At 39.8% G+C, this 22,181-nt stretch overlaps 1 protein-coding gene across 13 annotated transcripts in view; it reads right to left on the bottom strand.

Moving 5' to 3' along the window:
• Positions 1-22,181, bottom strand: part of APBB2 (amyloid beta precursor protein binding family B member 2) — a 335,703-nt gene that overhangs the window by 162,540 nt on the left and 150,982 nt on the right. For all 13 annotated transcript variants that reach the window (XM_081059386.1, XM_081059391.1, XM_081059395.1 and 10 more), the window contains 2 exons: positions 17,547-17,615; positions 9,677-10,492 (listed from right to left, as the gene is read on the bottom strand). In XM_081059386.1, the coding sequence (XP_080915512.1) occupies positions 9,677-10,492; positions 17,547-17,565 (835 nt within the window). In that variant the 5' untranslated portion in view covers positions 17,566-17,615. The remainder of the gene's footprint in view (positions 1-9,676; positions 10,493-17,546; positions 17,616-22,181) is intronic.

The raw sequence follows: 22,181 nt of genomic DNA, 5'->3' as shown, positions 1-22,181 counted from the left end.
TTCTGGGGAAAGGAAGGAGGAGTGGGAGGTCGTGCAATGTGTCCGTTGTCCACAGTGAGCAAGGGAGAAAAGGAAATGTTGGTCAAAGGTCTCCCACAGGACACATGCCTGGAGCAGACACAGAAAAGCAAAGTAGGAACTGGACCGTTAGCCCATTACTAATAAGTGTCCCTGGAGGCTTCCATCGCCAGGTATCTCGCCACCCCCCGCCCTTGAACTTCCTTGCTATGTATCCCATCATCCCCTTCCCAATTGTCTGGAGTTGGGGTCATCTCTATTCTCTCACTTTCTGACAATTGCACACGGAACAATGACCACATTTTCTTATATAACATTCTGAGAAAAGGTTCTAAGGTTCTATGACTACTGCTCTACATTCTATTAGGGATTAAACAGGCTTTCATAAGCCAGCCGTCTTGAATACTTAATCATCACATGTACTATCTGTATGAGAGAAAGTGTCTTGGTAACAAACAGACCAAAATCAGCTTTTTAAATTAAGCCATTTATAGGATGAAAGTCCACCTTTATAATATCCTGGATATACCAAGTCAGGGCAGTTCTATATGAAGACTTCTTCAAATAACACTGAGGTAGAAAAATAATCAACTAGCAATACCCCTAATGAGACTAAGGAAGAACCTTTGCAGGGATTATATTCCATAATATTCAAGAGTAAATCTACGAAGAGCAAAACAAAAAGAAACAAATGAAAGGTCACATATAATAAATATTATCTCCCCTCTTAGGCACCAACAATATTCTGGAGTTGGAGTCCTCCCTCACTTTCCGGCCATTCCACATGGAATGCAGACCACATGTAATTTTCTACTAGCCAAATGATTTGATTTTTCCAGTCAAATCTGTGTGAACATGAAGCTTTTATTTCACTGTTTTGCATTCAAGGGTTCTAAAAGGGAAACACATATATAAATCATAAGGAGAATTGGTAATTATCCTCACACTTATGAAAGCGAACTGGGTATATGAACTGAGTCAGACTTGAGGCACAAAATGTATGCTCCACCTACATCCTAGCTTTTGAAAACTAAATGTTTTCCCTCTTCTAACCAGATTAACAGATGGAGAACTCTGGAGAAGTCATCTGAAGATGCCTTTGGAAATTTCAAGCATATTTTGCTTAACAGTTCATGTCACACTTTACGATTCTACCAGAAGGTACGGGACTGAGACGAGGACGGCTATGATTAAATCTGTACATCCAAGGATGTTGCCACTGTGGCATTACACTAGGATGCAGCTATAACGGGCAAGACCACCGTTAGCCTCAGTCTTGCTACCAGAATAGTTTCCTGTGTCATGACAGCTGAGTCCACTGACACTTGGAGCAGGGCTCCACAGCCAATGCCCTGAGCTGAGGACAGGATCCATGGAAAGGGCTGCTGACTGCTGCCTCGGGCATTTCAGCCAAGTGTTTTACCACACTGGGTTTACGAGACAACTAAGAAACCCCTATTTGAATGTAAAAGCTCCCAATTTCTAAGCATTGGCATCTAATTCAGTTTTCTAAAACCCTGTCTACTGGACAAAACCTTTCTGTGGGTGGCCTGCACTTCCCAGCACTGTCCATTTGGGATCTCTGAAGCTCTCGTGGCGTATTACCTTTGCATTGCCTAAAGTTAGGGTCATATCTTTCTCTTTTATATTCTACATTCCTCCTAAGAAAATCCTGTACGTTTGGAAAGCAATGTCTCTTAAACAGAGTTAAGAAAAACATCATTTATATCCCTGCCTGTCTGTTCTTAAGCTTTGATCAAAAGGAATAACTCCTTCTCCATATGTTCCCTGAACTATCCTACCCTCCACACATGAGCCATATTGTTAAATGTTAAGCTTTACTATATCTTTATTATGTTTTCCTGCCTTTTCCACATCTATTCCCAATCTCATCTGGGTTTGTGGTTTCAGATCACCAGTATCAGGTCCATACCTGTTTCCTCATCTTTAGAGTAAAGAATGTGGACAAAGGCAACCCAAAACTATCTTGAGGTCCATTACAGCATATTTTATTCACTTATCAATTCTCACAATACCTGCACATATTAGCTTTCCTTCTTAAAAACTTTGACTAGGATAATTCTTGCAAATATCCTCTCACATCTCCCATGTTGCATACCTTAAGGCATTATCTATGAAGACATCTGTACTGGGTTGAATAGTCTCCCCCCAAAATTCCTGTCCACTCAGAACCTCAGAATGTGACCTTACTTGGAAATAGGGTCTTTGCAGATGTAATCAATTAAATTAAGGTGAAGTCATACTGGATTAGGGGATGTCCTTATAATGAGCGGTGTCCTTATGAGGATAGGAAGAGAGAGGCAGAGTTGCAGTGATGCAGCTACAGGCCCAGGAATGCCGAGCATTGCTGAGAACTGTCAGAACTTTGGTAGAGCCAAGGAAAGAGTCTCCCTGATGACACCTTGATTTTAGACCTTCAGCCTTCAGCACTGTGAGAGAATAAATTTATGTCGTTTTAAATAACCAAGTGTATGGTCATTTATTACAGCAAACGACCTATAAAAAATGACCTGAGAAACTAATAAAACATCTAAACACCTTTTCTTTGCTTGGAAACAGGCTGCCCATGCCCTGGGGGGTAGGCTTTATTTTTGTACTTACTGACATGTGACATGTGCAAAATGCAACAAAGAACCCATGGATACATTCAGAAGGCATTCAAAAAATGGTGAGGGCTTCATCATGGAGACAGGAAACTGTATGCGAACTACTTGAGGTCATAGACTGGTTCTATGACCTCTTATTTCTATGTCTTGGGCATCTAGCACTGTCCACAGAGTAGACTTTTAAAAAATGTTTGGCATTTGTATGTAAATATGAATGAACACATGAGGAGAATGAATGGATGAACTAACGAAGAAAGCAACGATAAACAAATTCACAAACTCTTGAACTGTTAACGTCCATGGATAATACTGCTCAGTAAAAATCATGGTCAAGTTACAGATCCATTTCAGTTCCCCATGGGTGTATATGAGTTCAAGCCTGCTGACTAGCTGGATGTTTCTGTAGCCTCTTGGCTCTTAAAACCACAAATCTCTACATGTATTTATAAATTAAAAGTTCTATTGTGAGGATAACGAGTCCAGGCAGATAATTTGTGACGAAATTTGACCAGGAATTTTCTGAAAGTGGCTGGTAGTGCTTTCGTGGCTATGGGTCAGAGTCACAAACTTAGAGGCGACATACCCTCCATTAAGGGCATGAGAGCATCACCTGGAATTTCTGCGAGCACCTCACACAGACTCCACTAGAGGACTCGACCGTGTCACCTCCTAAGCTGCTGCTCTCTGTCCACACTATCTGCTCCCCAGAAGCAAACAATGTGTTAAAATAGGAGCTAAAATTTTTATTTTCAGAATGCCAGTAAAGCAGAGAAAAGAGTGAGGAAATAGTCATGAATTAAACTTCTTCGGTGATTAATAAAAAAGAAAAGAGATTCCTCACTGTTTAACAGCTCTAAGGGGCAATGATCTCCCCAGATCTCCATCCAATGAAAATCTGTTCAATCTCCAACAAGATAACATCAAGTGTCCAGAGTATGCTCTCAGCACCGTCTACCCCACAGCACTCTGGCCTCTCACAGCCCCTTCCTGGATCCACGGACTTGTGCTCACCGCCAGCCTGTTAGACTTTTGCTGCCATTCATTTCCTTGCATTTATCTTTTTGTCCGCTGAAGTACCTAGTAGGATATTTTATAACGGAAGGCAACGAAAAACTATCCTGAACATTCATCGAATACATTTTTTTCTCTAGAACTTTCTAAAAATACTTAATTGAGCAAAACCATTTTCTTCCCTAAGTTCATGGGGTGAGATAAGAAGTATTTTTATACATCTTACCCCCAAGGTACTAAAATCTAATTTGGAAATCACACCATCTACAGTGTGCCCAAGCTATTTTGGAAACATCTCACATCTGTCTTCTTGAATTCCTCCTGTCACATCATGGAACTCTCAACTGAGAAGACAAGACAGGAAGGCCAGCAAATCACTAAAGGGTGTTTAAAAGATTAAAATTAATTCAGCAGGGCACACTGGCTGAAAACTGAGCCTTTCTTATATTCTGGAATTTCTTTTTTCATTTTTAAAGAGGTTGGGAGCTTTTTATAAGCAATTTAAAAATCATTTATGGTTGAAATTACCAGAAACGATCTGACATAAAATGAACATTTAGAAGAAGTTTCTAAAAGTGTTAATAACATAAACTTATCCAAAGCTCTAACACTCTTAAGCTAACTGAGGCCAGAAATAAGAAGGGCTAGCAATTATGTTGACATAATTAGGTTTGTGCCTTGGCTTTCACCCTGACTGACAATCCAGCTTGCAAGAGTTCCACTTTGCTTACCTTGAGATTGGAAACCAATCAATTCATGGCATCAAAGGATGCAAACTCCCCAGCAACAGAGATCAATTTGCAATGCAAGACAACTTGTGAAAGCAAGTGAAGCCGGAAACGTCCCTTCCCTTGGGCCTTTCTGACTTGGAGACCTATAGATTCCGATACAAAGTATGTTCGTGATAGACTGAATGACTGGCCCCAATTCATCCCTTCCAGGAGCCTAGAATATAAATAAGAATCTCCCTATTAGGTTCTCTAAACAATTATTTTATACAAGTTGTGCTTACTCTTTCTAGTTCTATAGGTGTATTGATATAGCAGACCTCAGAGAACATACTTGTGTGTCATCCCGCTCCAGCCATCCAACCAGAAAACAGATAACATTATATATGTGTATCTTATTACATGTTACGTGGTGTATGAAGAGGTTCACTTCCACACACATGTTGAAGACTTGGCTCCTACTTGCATGGAACTCTATGTCTAAATGGGAACTTCAGAGGAAGGTTACAAACTGCTGAGAGGAACATGACAACAGAGATTTGGAAACATTTCATTGGGGTACAGAGAAAGGACTTTCAACAGTTCGGAGTCTAGGAAGGTGTCACAGAAAAAAAGACATTTGAGCTAAATCGTGATTGCTTACAGGAATGGAAACATCCTCTAAAATACAACCTTCCATTTTCCAGATTCTTAAGATAACGACCACACACTTCTAGTTGAAGTGGGTGAAGTCTGATGTTATTCAGCCATGGGGGGGGGGGGGGCACATGCGTACATCTCAAGACAACAGTACAGTGGAAACCCTGGATGCCGTGTCTGAAGACCTTGCTTCAAGTCCCAGCATGGCCACTTGAGTATGAAAAAGTATCATGAACAAGATCCGGCACATAGTAGGCCCACAGAATTTCACTGTGCCTATTATGGGGCAACGTCATCAATTAAAGTTATAAAAGATGTACTCAAAATTAGACATTGATTAAGATAAACTATCAAATGATTTACTCAATACATCAGGACCATTTAGAGCTATGTAGATGACCTCCATTTTTATTCAATTAGTCATTACGTACTTACTAAGTTTACCTGCTATATTTCGGGCACTGATAATACAAAGATGAAGACAAACCAAGCTCTGCTCTTAGCATGCAGAAAGTCCTCACTAACATCAGAGGCCAAAATATAGGTGATTCATAATTAAGAGAGAAGTAAGATTTTATACCCCACTTTTGTATTGATAGCAATCACTAATAATAATAAGCACTAATATTTATTAAGCTGTTGCTATAAGCCAGACACTGTTCTAAGAGCTCCCTGAAGATGCTGTCACTTAATCCTCACAACAGGTCTATGCCCAAACCCTACTATCACCCCCACGTTACAGATGAGAGGCCATGCAAGCTGCCTCTATGTAACACAGCTGGGATGTGAACTCAGGGAGCTGACTCTAAAGTCCACGCTCTCAGTGATAAGTGAATCATGCATCAGACCCACTGTGCACAAACTAGATTTGGTTTTCTCTGTGCACTTTGTCTGCATATTTCACTTAGTAATAAACCTAATTTGGAAACGGCTATTCCCTAAGATCCAGCCAGTTTCAAACTCCGTTATCTTCAATTTTATTAAGCCCCAAATTAAACCTAAGGAACATGCTGGTACTAGCAAGGTACTGAGACCTGCACCCAGGTAGCCTCAAAATGTTGTGTCTTCCATGAACTTCCAAAGTTTCCATGAAGCAAACAAGAAACACCAGGTGACTAACAGAAAGACCACACACAATCTGACCCACCTGCACTGAGTCACGTGCTTGCCTGAGTCCACAGAGGGAACAGTATCTCTGGCCAAGCCTGACAGATTAAAAGTTCTCACTTTCAAGTACCAAAACGCTGCAACCCTTTCTTTAAGAATCAGGGTCAAGGCATTCTATTGAACTTTCCTAAACTCCTATGAAACTTAGTAATTTCACAAATGCTTTTATTTTTTCTCATATCTTCCTGTTGTCTCAAAGGACAGACTACATAGGAGAAGACATATTGTGCACACAAGTTTGTGCAAAAAAAAGTTACTAAGACGCTGGAGAGGCAATTCAGAAAGAAAGGAAATAGAAAGTAGTGAATCTCTAGGTTAGGCAGTGCATTTTATTTTATAAATAGCATTCTAAGTTGGTAAAAATACCCCTACGGTAGAAATGAGTCTATTCTAGTTCTCTAGGCTTCCCAAAGCACAATCTACAATCCAAAGATAACTGTGTCATAATTTAGTCATAAAACACACACCAATGAGTAGTAATAACCAGCAAATAAGCAAATATATATAGTTTTTGTGTATGTACTACGGCACTGTATACCAGTTATCTTACAAAATGTGAGCTCTTATTTTTCCTTGTTTTAACAGGTATTATTTGTGTTTATTACATATAAACATGGATATACTATATAAAACATATATAATAAATACTAATTTTACTATCAGAAGTAAAACATACAATGTTTAATTTAAACTGATTGTGATCATTATAAATACTAATGGTGTGCTTCACTGGAAAGATAAAATCAAAAGAAATACCAATTCTGAATAATCATTTATTTTCTCGTATACATTAATTTATGTAGTGGTTACTACCTGAAACTCTGTAGCGTGATCAAGAAGAGGTTTCTTTTCAGTAGGAGTTTATAACTGGCTCTGAGGAAATTCCAAAAGAATTCCCAAATATGATTAATATTAATATTCTGAGACACTGCAGTATGCTGAAGTAGGTACAGAGATCCCAAAGGGACCATTTTGAAGAACAGCACAGGTTTGGCTTCTGAGACGTTGTTTTAAAAACTTAATCTCTGTTTTTGTGTCACAGCTAACACATTCTTTTGAGCACATTTGATTCAAAAATGTCTATCCTTAGAGAACCATCAAGGACCATCACTGTACTGTCACCCTTACTTTAAAATTCAAAGGTCTTCAAACCTGACCTAAAAAGAGAAAAATAAACATCAGAAAACTCTAATCCAGTTCACAGCATGTGCCAAGCACTGTAACGGTTCTGTAGAGAAAACAGACAGGAAGTAACACCAGGACACTGAGCAAAGGAGTGGTGACAGAGGCGACCTGGGAAGGTTTCCTGGAGCTAGACAATTTGATGGCGGGAGTGCACACATTCAGCTTAAACTTCATGCTCTCCACAGGCCTGACGCTCAGTAAGTGAAGGGGCTATGGACAGAAATAATCTAAATACTCAGCAGTGAGGAAATTGTTCAAGAAATCACAGCGCTTGAATATGGTGGAATAGCATGCCTAATAGTTTTAAAAGCCTGCTGTGAAACAAAAAAGGGGGAGGAGGTATGTCCTGATATGGACTGCTCTGCAAAATACATACTTAAGTGGAAAAGGCAAAGCATTTATAAAACAATCTAATGTGAATAATTGTTTTGCTTTAACTTTCTGATTTAGAAAATTTTAAACATACAAAATTAGAACAGAATAATGAATCCTCATAAACCCACTTTTAACAATTATCAACTTATGGGCAACTTTGTCTCTTTTTTCACCCCCATCCCAATTATTTTGGAGAAAATTCCATATACCATTATCATTTATATTAGTTTATACTATATAATGTTATGCTACATATATTATACTAATATATAATAGTATATATATCTCTGAAAAGTAAAGACTTTTTAAAAATATCATTATCATAAAATTTGGGTGAATTTTAAAATTTATAAATGTGGGTATATGCCTAAAAGGTTTTCCACAAGAAAACAAAAATTAAAAAAGGTAGTGGTCATCACTGAGGTAAGGAGCTAGTGGGAGGAGTGGTGGGGGTGCGGGTTACTGTTCATTAAGTAACTTTCAGTCCAATTTAAAATTTAACTACAACAGGAAGCACCATGTCTGGAAGAGCAGAAAGGCTGTCACAACCTGAGGAAGAGAGTGAGGCCTTGGAGGTGAGATGGGGGTGCTGAAAACAGGCAGTAGAGTTTGGATGTAAGACACTCAAGGAGTTCTTTATGTAGATTCAAACACCACAGTGACCATCAGCTATAGGATATGAATTCTCTCAATGGGTAACAAACAATAGAGAGTTGTGAACTCAGTAACATTACTAAACATAATTATCCTTCCAATAATGTGCAGGTCCAGACATTTACAAAATGAAATGAACTCACCTCAACTTCCCTACTGCCACATCCAGCTCCAGCAAGCAGGCTGATGAAACCTATCATTTAAAGTACTGCAATTTTAAAAAGCACTTCCAAAATATTTCTTCTTCTTCTTTTTCTTTTTAAACAAGTTAATGTCTTAACTTTCCCCTTCCCTTTTCCTTATCTGTAGTCCTTGTAATTTCTCTGCCTGACAGGCTGGAAAAATGTCATTTCCTTCCCTGGTGGTTCTCTCTGTTGTACCTGTATCCCATTCACGTTGCCCAGGACCCACCAGGGTAGTTGAGGGGTTATGTGACAGAAACAAGTCTTCAAGTGCTTGTTTACATTGAATTCAGATACAACGTTTGCCACATCTTTTAGTCTTATGCTCAGTAAATTGGGAGGGGATATGAGAACATGAGGTTAAAAGTAGCTGACTTATAAGACCCTGTTCATTTCTGTCACAAGTTTGACTCCTCTGACAAATCTGACAATGTTATAGATACAGACAAAAGTCAAGAAAGACTGGTCTCAGCCAGACCATCTAAAATCCTAAACGTCTGAATATGTATTTTTTTAAAAGCCACCACTTTCTCATTCTCTAATATCACTTGAACAAGGCTAATAACATATTCATCAGTAAAAGTCAAAAGGGAAAGGTCTTTAATGAACAGACTTTGAACTGTTTAAACTTTTAATTTTTTATCAGCTTGAGCATAAATGAGTTCTGAGGACTTCAAAATAGTTGGTTCTCTTCATCGGGTTATATCCTGCCCCAGGCAACTGCATTTCTTTTATTATTTTGCTTAACAGAACCCAATATTTCTAGATGGTATATAAATATAGTTCACTTAAGCACCAGCAGTCTAATTTCTAAATAGATGATGTTTTACTGTACTTAACACCAGGGACATATTTTTATATATTTATATATATAAATGCTTGCTAGAACAAACGACTTACGCATGAACAAAATAAAACTTTGAGGAATCTAACAATATTTTCCACACAAATTGCTCAAGTTTACCCCGCAAAGACTCACGTTCTCCTCTGCCTGCAAATGAATTTTTTAGGTCAGTCTAGAGATTAATTCCGTCAATAACTGAAAACACCACAAGAAAGTGCCACCTTACTACACCTTCCCCAGGGGTACCTGTTTCATCTGGGGAGCTGGGTGAAGCGCTGTCTTGGGACAGAGTGGTCCAGCTGGACTCCTCATCACTGGGTGCCAGGTTCTGGATTCTATGTAGCGCACAATCAGTTTTGGCCCCTGTTTTAGGATGATCCTTCTTGGTCTCTGGGCTGGATGACACTGTGGCTACTTGGCCATCTTCAGGGCTACACTGGGGTTTGTCTGGTTTCTGCAGCAGCAAATCGCCATTCCCAGTGATGGTGGAGGACTGGCCCTGGCCCAGCTGGGACTTCTCTTCCACAACCCCTTGCTGGCTGCCTAAGTTCTGCTCTAGTTCTCGGGTTGAGGTTTCCAGGTCTGCATAGTAATTTAGGAAGCTCTTGGTTCTCCTGGGTTGGGAAGGTAAAATTTCACAGCCCGAGGAATCCTGTGGGAGGGGCTCTTTACCTTCTAACTTCTCAGAAGTTATGTTGATGACTGCAGTGGGGCTCACGTTTTTGTTGGGGTCCTGCTGCCCTTGTTCTGCAGCCTTTCGGAGTTGGTTCTCCCCATTTTTCACCAGCTTGATGTTGGCAGAGCCATTTCCCAGCAGGGGCTGTGCCGCTGGATCCGAGAGGCCCATTGCCGCCTGGATGTTAGTTAGTGCATATTTTTTCCTGCATTTTGGGGGTGTGTTGTTCTTGGTTTCTGTGTGTTTTATTTCAGCGTTCAACAGTTCATTGTGCGAGGAACGGAGGTTAAGGGTATTTGGTGGTGTGGCCAGGCTGTTCCGATTCGTGACATCTGTGGTTCCGCTGCTGGCCATAAACACCGCCAAAGTGTCTACACCTGAGTCAGCTGGAAAAAAGAAATCTGGTCATTAGATGCATGGCATGATTAAACTACTTAGCATACAGAGTGAGTAAACATTTTTATACAGAAAATTAAAAGAATTAATGCTTCTGTTGCTTATGTTCTTATAGAATTGACCCATTTTCCTCTTTATTTTCAGTTTGCTCATATATCAAATAGAAGCAAATAAAAGGCTTAATGTGAATACACAAAAGCCAATTTATAAAAAAGCTAAAAGGTCTGAAGGTCCAAATTTTACTTAGAATTAAAGTGTCTCTCTTTTGAATTCATAGACAAGCATTTACTTCTGGTGGCTGGTCTTCATTTTTCACAACCTTGAAAAAAAACCCCTTTTCTAAAAATTTACACCATATTTCTATTTTGTTGTTCCCTAAGGCAACAAAAAATGTTGTTCAACAATCCTCTGGGGCTCCAGTTTTCTTAAGTAACCTGAAAGGTCACTGTTCAATGATGCACCATACGTCTACGGTAATTTTTCTCAACCATGTTTAGAAGGTGTGTTCTGAGTATCTAGAAAAATCAAACCTCCGTGAGAGTGTTTTGCTAATGTCTTTGTGAATATTTTTGACTTGGGCTTAATGTTTGTACTAAACAGAAATTTTGGAGAAATGCCTTAATTGCTCAAAACACACACACACACACACACACGCAACTATTTCTAATAATGTAACATTGAGGCCATTTCTACGGACATTAGAGCCCCAAAGCAGTCTGAATGTGTTCCACTGAATTAAAATACAGACTCAGCTGTTTGCAGCCACCATGTGCTCTTGCAGAACTCCTAGGAAACTATGAGACAGTTGCATTTATCTCAAATATTGTTCACACCATCAGTGATTTATTCCATGTGTCTCTTGCTAGGAAGAAAGAAAGGTTTCTTAGGTTAGAAGGGAATAAAATTCATCAGCAAGAATTCCTGAGGTTTCACATTTCTCAGAAAATGAGGAATGACTTCTTATCTGATCCTTTGCCCTCCACAGAGACCTGGGTGAGTTCTACACCAGGGGTAGATAAGCCAAAGCACACCTCCTAACATTCCTAAAATTGTATTGTGACAACTCCCTCTTCCTCCCCCATGCAAAGCAGAGACCTCCACTGGGGAGGAAGGCAAGGATGTTTCATTCAGGAGCTTAGAAGTACCTCTTTTTATCATTAAATATACAGGATGGGCTACTTTAGAAAAAGTCCCCCACTCATCCTAGAGTCTGTATGCTTCTAGGAAACTAGGCAACGTCTCTGTGCAGTCTAGGCAGCATACATATTTATAACAGAATGATCATGTGGCCCATAGAGATACTTAAGGGCTGTACGCCACAGAGGTTAGATGTTGGACCCCATTCTTCAGAATTATAAGGATTCTTGCTTATCCAGCACCCCATCTCAACACTTCGGCTTCATTCAGGAATAGAAAACGTAGTGTGCTTCTCCCTTTTAAACAGTTCTCTGATGACAACATTTAAAAAAAAATTAATACTATTTTGGCTACTACTACCATTTTATGGAAAACATATGTTTCCATTTATAATTCAACCTCACTTAAGAGTAGCATTTGATATGAGAAAGGCTCATCTTGAACCCACATGAAGTTTTCCCTAAGACTCATATCCATAACAAAGGCACACAAGAGAAAATTACATTTAGACTCGGGCATTTAGACTGACATTATCATGAGAAAGCTAGAAATCTATCTGCTGGCTTTTAGAAAAGCATGGCAAAAAATTTTTATGAGGCTATTTTATGTTAGGCACTACATTCTAGTGACGTTATTAGGGAGAAATCTTTATTTACATTGTTTATAATCATAAACATTTTCAGAAAGAATACCATCAAAATTTCTAGGTGCTTTAATATTTGAGTGGCTTTCACATCCTGGATGTGACAGACGAAAAGTTTTAGCCATGTTCTCATCAGCCTTTTTGATCCCATTGCCCTCTCCCTGTGCCCTTTGTAACCCTATCTGCTTGCTAGAAATCATAATGGAGGAGTTAAGTTAGAACAAGAGGAGTATCCTGTACAAAACAGCTCTGTCCAGGCTGTTTTTATAGATCAAAGCCTGAACAGCGTTTGAATGTGCCTTAGATATGAAATGATGGTATCATCTGGAGGCAAAATTAAGGTTCAGATGTCGGACTAAGGCAGCCAAGGTAACCCCATAAAGTTACAGCTGTCTCCAGGAGTGAGTATTCCAGCTGGCAGTCATTTGGGCTCAAGCAGGTCATGAAGTAGACAGAGGTTAGCAAACTCTGAGAAAGAACAAGGCTGTGGGAAGGAGGCCCACAAAAGTGGGAGGCAGTACCCTTGAGGAGAAGAGCACAGAACTCAGGGTCAGCGTGACAGGCTCACACCCTGTCTGTGCTCCTTACTAACTGAGTGATCAAGGACACTGGGCCTTCAGTTTGACCTAAAGCCTGGCCTATCATAAGAGCTCTACACATGTTAGGGATTATTATACTACAGCTCCCTCCTTGCCTGCACACTTGTCTCTAAGCACCATACCTCAGGCCACCATTTATCGAGCACTTTCTTTTTGCCAGGCACTGTGCTGGCAATGGAGAAATCAAGACATACAAGGTCTAAGGTTCTGCCTGCTAAGTGCAGAAGCCTTGTGGAAGGCAAATGCACAATAAAGTGACAGAAACCAACCAGGGTGGGAGCGGGGAAGATACAAAGGAGTAAGCATAGATTGGAGAGGATTTGAAGGTAAGAGAGGAAGGATCACCATCTAGGCAGGCAGAGCAAATCAAGACATGAAAGGAGAGATGGTAAAGAAGGAGTGGGAGATGGGGCAGAGAATCCTACAAGACATGCTCTAACAATTTAGACTTGACGCTGAGGCAGAGAAGAAGATTCAGAAACTTCAACAGCAGCATGAAGAATGAATCTGAGGCGTGCACGCTTGCGTGCATGCGTGCGTGCGTGCGTGCGTGCGTGCGTGCGTGTGTGTGTGTGTGTGTGTTGTATTCCTTTATGTGGTGGGGGAAAGGGTATCTTTCCTCCAGAATATTCTCCAAGAAGGAGATGACTGATGAAAAGGCATTAAAGAAGCAATGTAAATTCGGTAATTTAAACATCAGTGGTCATCTGGAAAGAGTAGACAAAGGGAGCCTCTCTAACCAAAGAGGCAGTTTTGCCCCATCTTCATGCTCCTCTGTGTGGTGTTAGAACCTGATTCTGCCATTTACTGAAGGGGAGCAAAACCCAGGCATGGAGACCAGCTGGAAGGCTACTGCAATAGTCCAGTCAAGACAGTAGGACGAGAACAAAGTAGGCACAAGAGATTTAGCTGTAGGGGAAAGTCTTTCTCTCACACTGTCATAGTGCCACCTCTGGTCATTCATCTCTTGACCAGGATATGAAGATGAGGTCTTCATTAGCCACCTGGATATAAAGGTAAGAAAAGAACCAGGTACACTGAGTGATTCTAAGGACATTGGTGGCTTCTGCCATAGCAGCTTCATGAGAATAGCAGAGGTGGGCAGAGTGTGACCTTTAAGGAACTGCACTATGAACAAAGCAAGGGGAGAGAGAAGAGCAGCTGGAGAAGGATCTAAGGTTATGGGAAGAAATTTTTGTTTTCTAAAGATGAGAGTCTTAGTCATGTTTTTTGTTTATAGGCTAGAAAAGCAGAGGCCAGTAGAGGGGGGAAAATTGGAAACACAAAAGAGGCACAGACCATAAGGTAGAATCCAGGTGATGAGAGGAGAGCAGGGACCACAGCAGATGTAGAAGATTCAGCCTTGCCCAAAATAAGGGGTACTTCTTCAAGTGAGTGAGAAAGGAGGAGGAATAAGGATGGGGATAGGCATGTATGTCACAGCAGTGACACAAAATCGAGGAAAAGCAAAGCTGATAGCCTCAATTTTCTCTACGAAGACAGAGTCTTCCCCTCAGGAAACCTGAGGAGATAGACAAAGTTTAGAAATAGTCACAAGGAAAAAACACAAGGATAATGACTTTTAAAAAAAAATTGAAGTTTGATGGCATAAAAATAGACATTTAGTTAGATGGGCGGTGCGGGGGATAAGGGGAAAGGTGAAGGGATTAGGGGAAAGGTGAAGGGATTAGGAAGCAGCTGGTAACCACAAGATGGCCTCAGGGTTTTTTGAAAATTAATTTGGGGAACGTATTCAATAATGTAATGGTTTTGTTGGGTATCCGATGGACATGTGTCCTATTTGGGAGACCACCTCAGGGATACTGTGGATGCCTGATCATGGCATTGTACACCAGAAGCTAAACAATAATGAATGCCAACTATAATTTTATATATATAATGTTCTCCATGCTCATTCAACAGGTATTTTTTTCTGTCTACTGCAATGCAACAGATACAGTTCTCACTGCTGACATATAGCAGTAAACAAAACTGACAAAATAAAAACACCTACTTTCATGGAGCTTATATTCTAGGGATTCAGCCCCTGTGTTTCAGGTAGAGATAACTCTACCCCTTACTTCATGAGGCACATGACCCAGGCCCAGCCAATCAGAGTAGCAAATCCCCATGACTACAGTGACTGGTTCAAGGAAAGGCATGTAACCCACACAGAGCCAACACTGAGTTTTGCAAGAATGATTAGAAGTGCTCTCTTTTCTTTTTTGAACTAGAAGATATAAGCTTCAAGGCGTGCCATGAAAAGACAATCTGCATAAGCAAGAACCTAACAAATGGGAAAGTAGACCAGAGAGAGAGGAAAGACGGAGGGAGAGAGAGACAGAGAGAGACAGAGAGAGAGAGAGAGAGAGAGAGAGAGAGAGAGAGAGAGAGAGAGAGAGAGAGAGAGAGAGAGAGAGAGAGAACAAGCTCTAATGACATTGTTGGACTCCCTGAAACAAGCCATGCCTGAAACATCATACCCCAAAACTTCCAGGGTATTGAAGCCAGTAGATTTTTTTTTTCTTAAACCAATTTAAGCTATTCTTCTCTTTTAGTAACTAAAAGGGCCTTAGGGAATACACAGAGTATTTTTTGTGAAGCCTAAACAAAATTAGGTAAACCAGGGTCATTTTAATTCCATGGCTAACAAAGCTTTCCTCAAGCCCACAGTCACAAAGATCCCAGGTGACAGCCTAACTCGGAGGACATCCTAATACAAACCTGTGCTGGAGCCCGTAGTGAAACCTGCTCTCCTCTACATCTTTTCTGAGACCTCTAGCCTTCTGTCAAAGAAAAAATTTGTAAGGAGTGACAGGAAACTCCTCTCTTCAGTAACCCGCTCCTTCTCCGCTTCCCTGACATGCTTAGAAAATCGTAAACTGACATATGGGCCCAGGGAAGCCCAATGTTTGCCTCACTCTTAAATGAGACTTCACATGTTCTTCATTTTTGTTTTTTCTGCTACAAAATTTTATTTCCATTGAGGAGTTAACAGCAAAACTTCTACCCTGAGGAATGGTGCCTTTTCAACTAGTTCTCAAAGTATGACGGAAATGAAATAAACTCAGACTTTTTTTCTTTTAGGAAGGAGAGGCAAAATAAAGCTGGTTTCCTGAAATGACTCATGAAAGTAAACCCTTCATGTGACAAAAATGATAAGAACTTCTCTGTGAGCAAAAGACACAGAGGTTATTCGGAGGCAGCGTGGGTCACTGGGTCGGAGAGATCACAGGATTGATTGGTGCCTTGGAAGTTTATAAACCAGGGGAACCACACACACAGCTGATTCACAGGGCGGCTTCCCCAGGCTCTCTGAGATAAAGGGGGTACTTCAAGAGTTAGGTCTTACCCACCTAAGGGTTTCCCATTTCCCATTCAACTTAATTGCCTGAGGGCTCACTCTTTTCAACATCCCAAGTGGAACTGAGGAGAATCAAGAAAAATGTACCAAATGCTTTCCTTTAAGAAACTCAGATAGTGGAGTGAGAAGGATAACTTATTAAACAATAAGCTAAAGTAGACAGGGTCTTATGAGAAGAATGGGTTAGGGATGAGGGGAGGGGTTCAGGAAAGGCTCCCACAAAAAAACAGGAAAAAAAACCAAAACAACAACAACAAAAACCAGCTGAGGTGGGACTTAAAGGGTAGGTAGGAGTCCACCAGTTGCCAAGGAAGAGAACGGTACTACAGCTGAGAGAAAACCTGGCATTCCAACATCACACCTGGCAGATGTGATGATTGGTTACTTGGGAAACACAAATTAGAATATCTCTATTCAAATAAGAATTAAGACATTTGAAGTAGTCTCCTAGGGATATGGTATGCTTATCTCAAGGATATTTCTCTGATCAATTTCTAAACTGCTTTCATTGTTTAGAAGAGCCTCAATGTCTTCTGAAAATAAGTTGTGGGTTTTTTTTTTTTTAAATATAACTCTAGACTTTTATGGCCAACTCTGATGAATATAGTCAATGATTAAGCTTGGGAACACTGGTTTAGATGAAGAAAAAGTAGGTAAGCTATAAAGTAATGACACAGGTCTTCTTGAATAATGATAAGCTGGCCTCAAGTCAATTCCAAAAGGGAAAAAAAATTAAACAATGAAAGAAGCCTTAAAATAGGGTAATTACTTGATTATGTCACAGGCTAAGACCTATTTGGAAGATATTCCTAAGCTGAACCTGGCACGTTCAACAAGAATTTTCCAGGCAGATAATGGCATAGATTCTGGTACGTTTGTTTTTTTTCAAAGGCCCTCTGTAGTCACAGCTCCTAAGAGTTGGAAAACGAGACTGTGGCATATCTTATCCCAGGTGCTCCCAACTGAGCACCTCCTTTGCTCGTATTTAACAGTTCACAGGCTATAATGTACAATGCTAGATGGAAAATTCAGTTTTAATTTCCCATTATAGCCAACTAAAATATTTTTATATTATAATCAGAATTGTGAAATTAGTAAATGAATACAGTTAAGTCCAATTGATTCCTCCATCTTAAAGATTCATTTTTCCATTACATTAGTGAAGAACAATGAAAACCAAAAACATGTTATTCCAGAAAATCATACATTTAACATTGAAACAATTATCTATCATATACATTTGTTAAACTTTTAATATTCAACTGCTTCTCTGCATTGAAACATGTTAAAGTGTATCTGACCTGGAAGTACTTCTGACATGGATCACTGGACGTCAGCAATGGTGCAGGAAATAGGTTATAATTTGGAATCTGAAAAGAGGGATCATTTGAGAAATTAAAACCCCAAATAACAAAGCATAAAAGAAAAAAGGCATAGCACTGAAAATCCTTCCAAAAGCTACTTAAAAAGTTAAACAAATTTTGGCAGATAATGCCCAAATTTTTGTTTATTTACAGTTGTACATACCACTTTCAACTAAAATTTGATTTCCACATTTCCCACAAACATTTCTTGAGATTTTTTCCATACCAGGTTTCTATTATCTATCTGTCCGTCTGTCTATCTATTTATCTATCTATCTATCTATCTATCTATCTATCTATCTATCTATCTATCTATCTAAAGTTTCCACTACTTTTTCTCATTAAAAACACACCACTCTGAAGCCAGTAAAGAAAAAACGGGTACATTACATCATATAAAAATTTAACCCTTCTGTTTAGGAAAAAAATGGCTATGCCCAGTAAAGACAAAAAAACAAACTGAAAAAAATTTAACACCAAAAATAACATACAAGAGCTAATTTCCTTTATATAGAAAGAGCTCCTTGAAATTAATAAGAAAAGTACAAACAAGCCTACAGGAAAATGAGCAAAGGACAGGTACAAGTCCCAAAAGAAACACAAATATCCAAGAAACATATAAATAACTAACCTCATTTATAACTAAAGAAAATGTGAATTTAAATAATAACGACTTACTGGTTTTCCTGTAAGAGACTACAGAGGTTAACTAACACACACCCTAAGCAAAGATTGATAACACATAACCTAAGGCAAGGACACTGGAAACAGGCGTTCTTAAACTTTGCTGTTAGGAACAAAAATTGGCAAAGCTCTTGGGAGTGCCATTATAAATACCAGAGCAGATTAAAAATACATGGGCCCCACTGCTCAGCAGTTCCATTTCTAAGAATTTATTTAATAAACCCACATGGACTCTATTGTTCTAAAAGTAAAAATCAGTAACAACCTAACTGTTCTTCAGTGGACAGCTGGCTCATTAAATTATGATACATCCATATAACGGAGAACTGTTCTGTCATTAGGAAAAATGAAGCAGATCTACGTGAGCTGATGTGAAAAGGGCTTTGAGACATATCACTGAGAAGTGAATAATACACAAGCATAGCATGATTAAAATTGAGTAAAATTTTTAAAAGCACATGCATATGCATGTAAGCGCACATGTACATATACACACTCTGGCACTTACACAGAAAATTTCCTCAGGATTTAATAAAGAAATAGATACAGTGGTAAACTGCCAGTTTACCAAATTAGGTACATCATAAGGAAAACTGAAAACAGACCTTGCTCAAAACGTTGCTATCAGTAATGTCATTTAGAATGATAATCTGTTATATTAATTCAAGTGCGGATATTGCAGGATTCCATTTATGCAAAGTACAAACACAGGAAAAACTTATCTCTGTCAGGATGATGACTTACTCTGGAGGACAGGAAACAGGGAGAAAACAAGAGGGTGGCCTCTGGGATGTTGTGATACACTGTTTCTTGATCTGGATGTGAAAATTCATCGAGCAGTATGTACCCTTATGTCCTCATTTCAGTATGCTTATTACACTTCCATGAAAGGTTCAAAGAAAAAGTCAGATGCTAGAGGTTTTCTAAAGCACTATTCAAACTGAGAAACTTTGTATTTGCAAAGACTAAATTCTAATCTAACCTTTCTAAACTAGTAACTTTTAATAGGTATTACTTCCAACTTTATGATTCAGATAATGAGCTGACTACCTGGTTGACTGGCCCACAATACATTTTTAATCATATTTTCACATATTGTGGGTAAGGCTCATTACTCTGGTATAATTAAAAGGATGGGTTTATTTTTAACTGCCCTGAAACAGCAAGAGATGCTTCCTCTATCATCTTTGCTTTTGTCCTATACCTGTCTCACCTCCGTAAAAGTATTTCACAATTCAGTTTTCCTTTCTTTTACTTTTTGTCTTCAGTGCACCTTAAGTTGTAAGCAGAGACAGAGGTGAGGTGATAGATATTTCAAGAAAATAAATACCAGTAACATAGAGAGAAAGCTAAGAAAAGGCATACTTACATGAACATTCTGAAAAGGCTTGAACAAAACCTAAGAATCTATACACTATTTAGTATGTATACTCCTTAAAATAAAATATTCCTTTTTTCCCAACATAAAACAAACTCCACCTTCTATAAAGTTACGAACTGGACAATCTGCTAATCACTTCGTATTTCAGATGGCCCTGTCTATTCTTATCTGACCAATATTTACTCCGTACTTGCCATGTGCCATGCATTATGCTCGGGGCAGGGAATACCTTAGTGAACAAAAACACATTCCCCTCTGTCATGTGGGGAGTCATGCGGGAGACCCTGCTCGCTGCGCCATGTGCCATGAGGGGTGGCATGTGGGGTTTCAGCTCCCACTCCCCACATAAGAACGCATGATACGGTGTGGGGACAGAACCTCAGAAAGCAGTTTCCGGGCTCTCGGCCTCACATAGAAAAGTGCTGGCTCAGGTAGTAAATGGCCATCAACTGTGATTGGATGGCCATCAGCTGTGGCTAGTTGGCCGTCAGCTGTCACCAGTGAGCCATTGGCCACTAATATAACTGCTGTGGCTACGCTAGCAAAAAATGGGGGCTAGCAAGAAGATGGTGGCTGGGAAGCGCGGATTGCTGTTAGGACAGCGGGTTGCAGATTATGTAGATCCTGCTTCCTGCGTCTCCAGCCCAGCCGCCAGCGAGAATATATTGGTTTGACTCCCCTATCTATCGCTCCGTGGGTGTTCCTTTTTGGCCTCACTATGTCCTGTGTTCTTATGTGGGGAGAGGGAGCTGAGACCCCGCAGGCCACCCAGCACGACATATGGTGAGGCCAAAAAGGAACACCCATGGAGCCATAGATAGGGGAGTCATACTACCATATTCTCGCTGGTGGCTGGGTTAGAGACACAGGAAGCAGGATCCACAACCTGCAGTCCACTTCTCTCTGCCAACCCACCTCACTTGCTAGCTGCAATCTGCCGTGCTAACTGCAATCCGCTCTTGCTAGCTCAGCCACCATCTTCTTGCTAGCCCCCCCCTTTTTTTTTCCTGCTAGCGTAGCCACAGCAGTTATATTAGTGGCCAATGGCTCACTGGTGACAGCTGACGGCCAACTAACCACAGCTGATGGCCATCCAATCACAATTGATGGCCATTTACTACCTGAGCCAGCACCTTTCCACGTGAGGCCGAGAGCCTGGAAACTGCACTCCTGGCTCTGTCCCCACACCCTCTCCTGTGGAACTTATAGCTTAGTTGGGAGATGGACATTAATCACAAAATTACTCAAATCAGTGCACGTGTTTTGGAGGAAAAGAACTGCGTTCTATGAGAAAATGTAATGAAGAAGGAACATGTGCCAGACTGGAGAGTCAGGAAACACTTTCTTAAGAAAGTGAAATTTGACTAAACCCGAGGACTAAAGAGGATTTACCTAGATAACATTTATTAAAGCCCTACTATGCACAAGGGACTCCCTGATCCTGCAGAGCTATTTTCCCCTCGGCACTGATATCCTTGATGAATCAGTCTAACCTAGTAAACAGTTTCCAAGGACTTTGTGGCAAGGACTAACTCTACATAAGTAACAACCCGAGAAAATAGAAAAGCACTTAAGTATGGTATGAAGAACAATCTACAGCTGAGCTGTCCTGTATGGTAGCCGCTGGGAGCAACATGGAGCTACTAATGCTTGAAAGGTGACTAATACAACAGAGGAACTGAATTTTTAATTTTATTTCATTATAATTAACTTCAATCGAATTTATAAACTGATGCCTGCTTGGGCATCAGTTTGGAACTCCCTGGGTAGGTGATTCTACTTTTTCAACTATAAATTTTATGAAATTTATAGATCAAGGATTTCCAAGGAAAATTCTGCATGCGTGCAGGTTGAATGCTATAAATGTAAAACACATGCTGACTTTGGAGACTTTACATGAAAAGAAATGTAAAGTATGCCATTAATAATTCTTAAATATTGATCACATGTTGAAATTATAATATTTTGGATATAGTGATTTAAATAAAACATATTGTTAAAATTCATTTCACCCGCTTTTCTTTTTTTTTAATGTGGGTACAAGAACATTTCAAATTACACATGTGGCTCACATTATAACTCTACTGGAGAAGTGCTGATCTAGATAATACCGACACATTCTGAAACTTTATCCTAATCAAAATATTATCTACCTTTCCCATAAAAGCAAAGACAAGCAGAAATGCTACCTCAGCTGTAAAGCTGGAGAAGGTTTGCCAAAATTCAGAGTAAGTGCCTTTGTTACCAAGAAAATCACGTACTGAGTTCAAAGACACCCGAACTGCCAGGTAGACCACTACAAACTCTATGTTAAGAATATGGTTGTGAGTTTAAAACAAAGCATAAAACTACGTGAGACAACCTAGCAATAACAGTTTCCCTGCCAGTAGCATTTTCATGTCATGTGTCCCATTAATGAAAATCCATAATGCTTATATGCGTATGCTTTGTGGTAATGCTACTGGAGCTCAGTATATGTCCAATAGGACCACAGAGAAGCATCCCCA

The sequence above is a fragment of the Rhinolophus hipposideros genome (assembly GCF_964194185.1).
Source record: "Rhinolophus hipposideros genome assembly, chromosome: 1".
NCBI classification, from domain to species: Eukaryota; Metazoa; Chordata; class Mammalia; order Chiroptera; family Rhinolophidae; genus Rhinolophus; species Rhinolophus hipposideros.
The sequence above is the reverse complement of the archived record's forward strand: the minus strand, read 5'-3'. Positions and strand labels throughout refer to the sequence as shown.